At 61.4% G+C, this 3019-nt stretch overlaps 2 protein-coding genes across 3 annotated transcripts in view; one reads left to right on the forward strand and one right to left on the reverse strand.

The window, feature by feature from the left end:
• Nucleotides 1-1011, reverse strand: part of TMEM9 (transmembrane protein 9) — a 12863-nt gene extending 11852 nt beyond the window's left edge. Inside the window, exon 1 of one of the 2 annotated variants that reach the window (XM_007456137.1) lies at nt 909-1011. In XM_007456137.1, coding sequence (XP_007456199.1) covers nt 909-974 — 66 coding nt within the window. In that variant the 5' untranslated portion in view covers nt 975-1011. Of the gene's footprint in view, nt 1-903 lie in introns of both variants that reach the window. The other variant, XM_007456138.1, reaches the window with a different exon arrangement.
• The window catches only part of IGFN1 (immunoglobulin like and fibronectin type III domain containing 1), a 76126-nt gene continuing 74079 nt past the window's right edge, over nt 973-3019 (forward strand). Inside the window, 2 exon segments of the mRNA XM_007472405.1 lie at nt 973-1099; nt 1188-1387. Of these exon segments, the coding sequence (XP_007472467.1) occupies nt 973-1099; nt 1188-1387 (327 nt within the window).

Below are 3019 nucleotides of genomic sequence, written 5' to 3' on the forward strand. Positions count from 1 at the left end.
CTTTTGCAGGAAGGATGCTACATCACAGGGTCCTCGAGAAACTGTCTGGGGGGCGTGAATGAAACTCACAGGCTACCCAGGGCTGCCACACCCAGGGCTGCCAGTCCCAGGTAGGGGGCTTGGGGGAGGAGCAAGCAAGGTGGCAGGTCCTCTGCTCTGGGCCTCACACCTGTGTGTGTACCCGGGTCCAGCAGTCTTGGCGGCTGGCCTCTTCCCCCAACCCCACCTCCAACTTCCTAGGTTAGGATCAGGGAAGGAAAAGGCTGGGGTGAACCAGAAAACGTGGACGTTTCCATGGAAACACTCAACCAACCCCTCTGGAAGTTCTCCCTCCCTGGAATGGGTCAGAGACAACACCACAAAATTTGCATTCGAATTAGCATTCCCAGGAGGAAGTGGAAACAAACTCTGAGACACAGTCTGATTCAAAGCCTCAGTGATCTTCATCATCTCGAATTCCAGAGACCTACCCAAACCCAGCTCCGGGCCATTACCCCTAAGGAATGGAAGTTACCTCGAGTCCCAGCTCGAGTCCCAGCTCGGGGGTGGGTCCCCTCCACCCAGAAACCTGCATCTGTGCAGACTTCACACTCCTCACATTACGCCCACTCCTTAGGCTACTGGAAGCTCCGTCTAGGGCAGTAGGCACCCAGGAGCAAAGCAAGAAGGTACTGAGAACTTAGACAACCTCCCCAAACACAGAACCCTGACTGGAATTGCACCTCCGGCGTGCCAGATCCAGACGCGTGCCCCGCAGACGCCCCCTCTCCTGGAGGCCTGCAGCCTAGGGCCGAGAGAACATGCACCGGCACGGCCCGAAGGGGAGTGAGGGGCCGGGCTGGAGCAGTAGCCCGCCCCCCCCCGGGATGCCGGGGCGCAGGCAGGGTGGTCGTGCATGGGAGCTGCACCTTGTTGGCTTGGGCTGGGAGCACCAACAGACTTCCGACCACGGCCACCAAACACAGGAGCTTCATGCTTCTCAGACTTTCGGGGCCGGCAAGACCGCCCACCTGGAAGAGAAACACTGAGGCGGAGAAGGGGCGGGCGGCCACGCAGCACCCTCGGCCCCGGAGCGAACCGCCCTGCTCGGGCACGGGAAGTGGGTGGGAGCTGGGCCCGGGATCCTGGGCCTTCCAAGCCTCGTCCGCGAAGGCGCTTCCCTCTCCCCCAGGCCTCGATTTCCACAGCCCACCTGGCGCGCCGGGCCGCGGGGGCTCCTGGGCGGGGCCACGGGCCTCGGGACCGCCGGACAAGGCCGGCCAGCGACCCCCATCTCGCGTTCCTCCGCCCTCCCTCATCACCGCCCGCAGCTCCTCCCGCTCGGGCCGAGGAGAACCGGGAGCGCAGAGTCTGGGAGCCCCAAACCCACAGCCAGGCCGCGGGCCCCGTACCCCAGGACCCTCGCGACCCCCGTGACCCCCCGCAGCCCTCCCCCAACGCTCGCCTGCTAACCTGCGAACCCCGCCTCGGCAGCACGGGACCCGGCCGGCCCCGCCCCTCCAGCTTCTATTGGCTGCTGGGGATGTCGCCAAGGCAACAAGGCCCGCCTCCGCAAGGGGGGTGCGAGGCTCCGCGCAAGGGAGAGGGAGGCATTTCTCAACCCTACCAAACAGGAAAAGGGAGCGTCTGCAAGCGAACGAGAAGCTGGGAAGGTGTGGCCTCCTTGCGGCCGCAGAATTCCACCGCCGAGCTCCCTCCTCCCTGTATTCAAAACCCAGGGTTTCGGAGCGGGCCTAAGCTGTTCAGTCTTGCCGTTTTATAGAGAAATCACTTGATAAACAATAAGCTAGTAACAACAATAACGATAAAAGCAGATCCAAGGGCTCAGTCCTCATCCACAGTTTGGAGATGTTATCTGAGTCGCATCTTTGCTGCAGAGGGGCGGCCTCACCTCTCCTCCCCCTCCCCGGCAGGAGGAGGAAGCGGGGCGGCGAGGGGCGGCGAGGGGCGGCGAGGGGCGGCGAGGGGCGGCGAGGGGCGGGCTGGGCCCGTGAAGGGTGCGCCCCGCAGCTCCCAGCCTGGTCCCCTGGTGCTGGTTCTGGACCCGGCAGATGGGGGCGGGATATGCGGGGGGCGGGGGAGGTCCGGGCCGCTGAGGGGCAGGGGTGAACTCGGTCCAGCTGCAAAGGAAAGAGAGAGGAGTCGTCCGAGTCTAGGGCACCGACCCTGGTGAAGACACCTGGGCTTTGGTCGCGCTCTGCCACTAAGCAGTGGTGGTGTTACCTGGAAGACACCTCCCCTCTCCCGCCTCTGCTTCCTTGTCTGAAAGGAGTTGGTTGGATGCAAAGACCCTTCAGTCGATATTTTGGGATTCCGTTGGGGGGGGCGGGGCTTGACGTGGCCCGCCCCTCCCCGCAGGTACCGTGGATTGTGGTGGGCACTTCCTGTGGGGATCGTTGGGTTTGTGTTGGTCCCTTCTACTGATATGTATCCCTCCCTGTATCCCCTCCACCTGCAGAGTCCCTGTTTGCTGAATTGGGTAGATTTAAAATCCGCCAGCCGGAGGACCGGCAGGAGGCACCACAGTGGCACACAGAGCTTGTGGGCTTTGGCCCTAGGCCAACCAGGGCACCAATCCTGGTTCCTCTCGTAGTAGTTGTGAGAATTGGGGTGGTTGGCTTATCCTTTAGAGAGCCTCGGTTTCCACATCCATAAAATGGGGATAATACAACCTACTTTCAGGATATAACGAGTCTATATGTGCAAAGCACCTGGAACAGTGGGGGCTCTGTCAATGGAGACCGTAGCTCATTCTGGAGGTCAGAGTGGCTGCTTTGGGGAACAGGCTGGGACAGAGAGAGGATGCCTGTCCCGTGGGGGCAGAAGGGACAGTTCAGGCACTGGAAAGACACCCTCCCTCCCCCCCATACACCTCGTATGTGGCGGTGGAGACCTTCTTGGGGACAAAAGCAGAGGGCCGAGTCGGTCACCTCCAGCGCATGGTCCTCTGACACCCGACACTAAAGGTACACAGTGCTGGTCTCACCATCTTTTTTTTTTTTTTTTTTTTTTTTTTTTT

This window comes from Lipotes vexillifer, unplaced genomic scaffold, assembly GCF_000442215.2.
Source record: "Lipotes vexillifer unplaced genomic scaffold, Lipotes_vexillifer_v1.1 scaffold1201, whole genome shotgun sequence".
Lineage (NCBI taxonomy): Eukaryota > Metazoa > Chordata > Mammalia > Artiodactyla > Lipotidae > Lipotes > Lipotes vexillifer.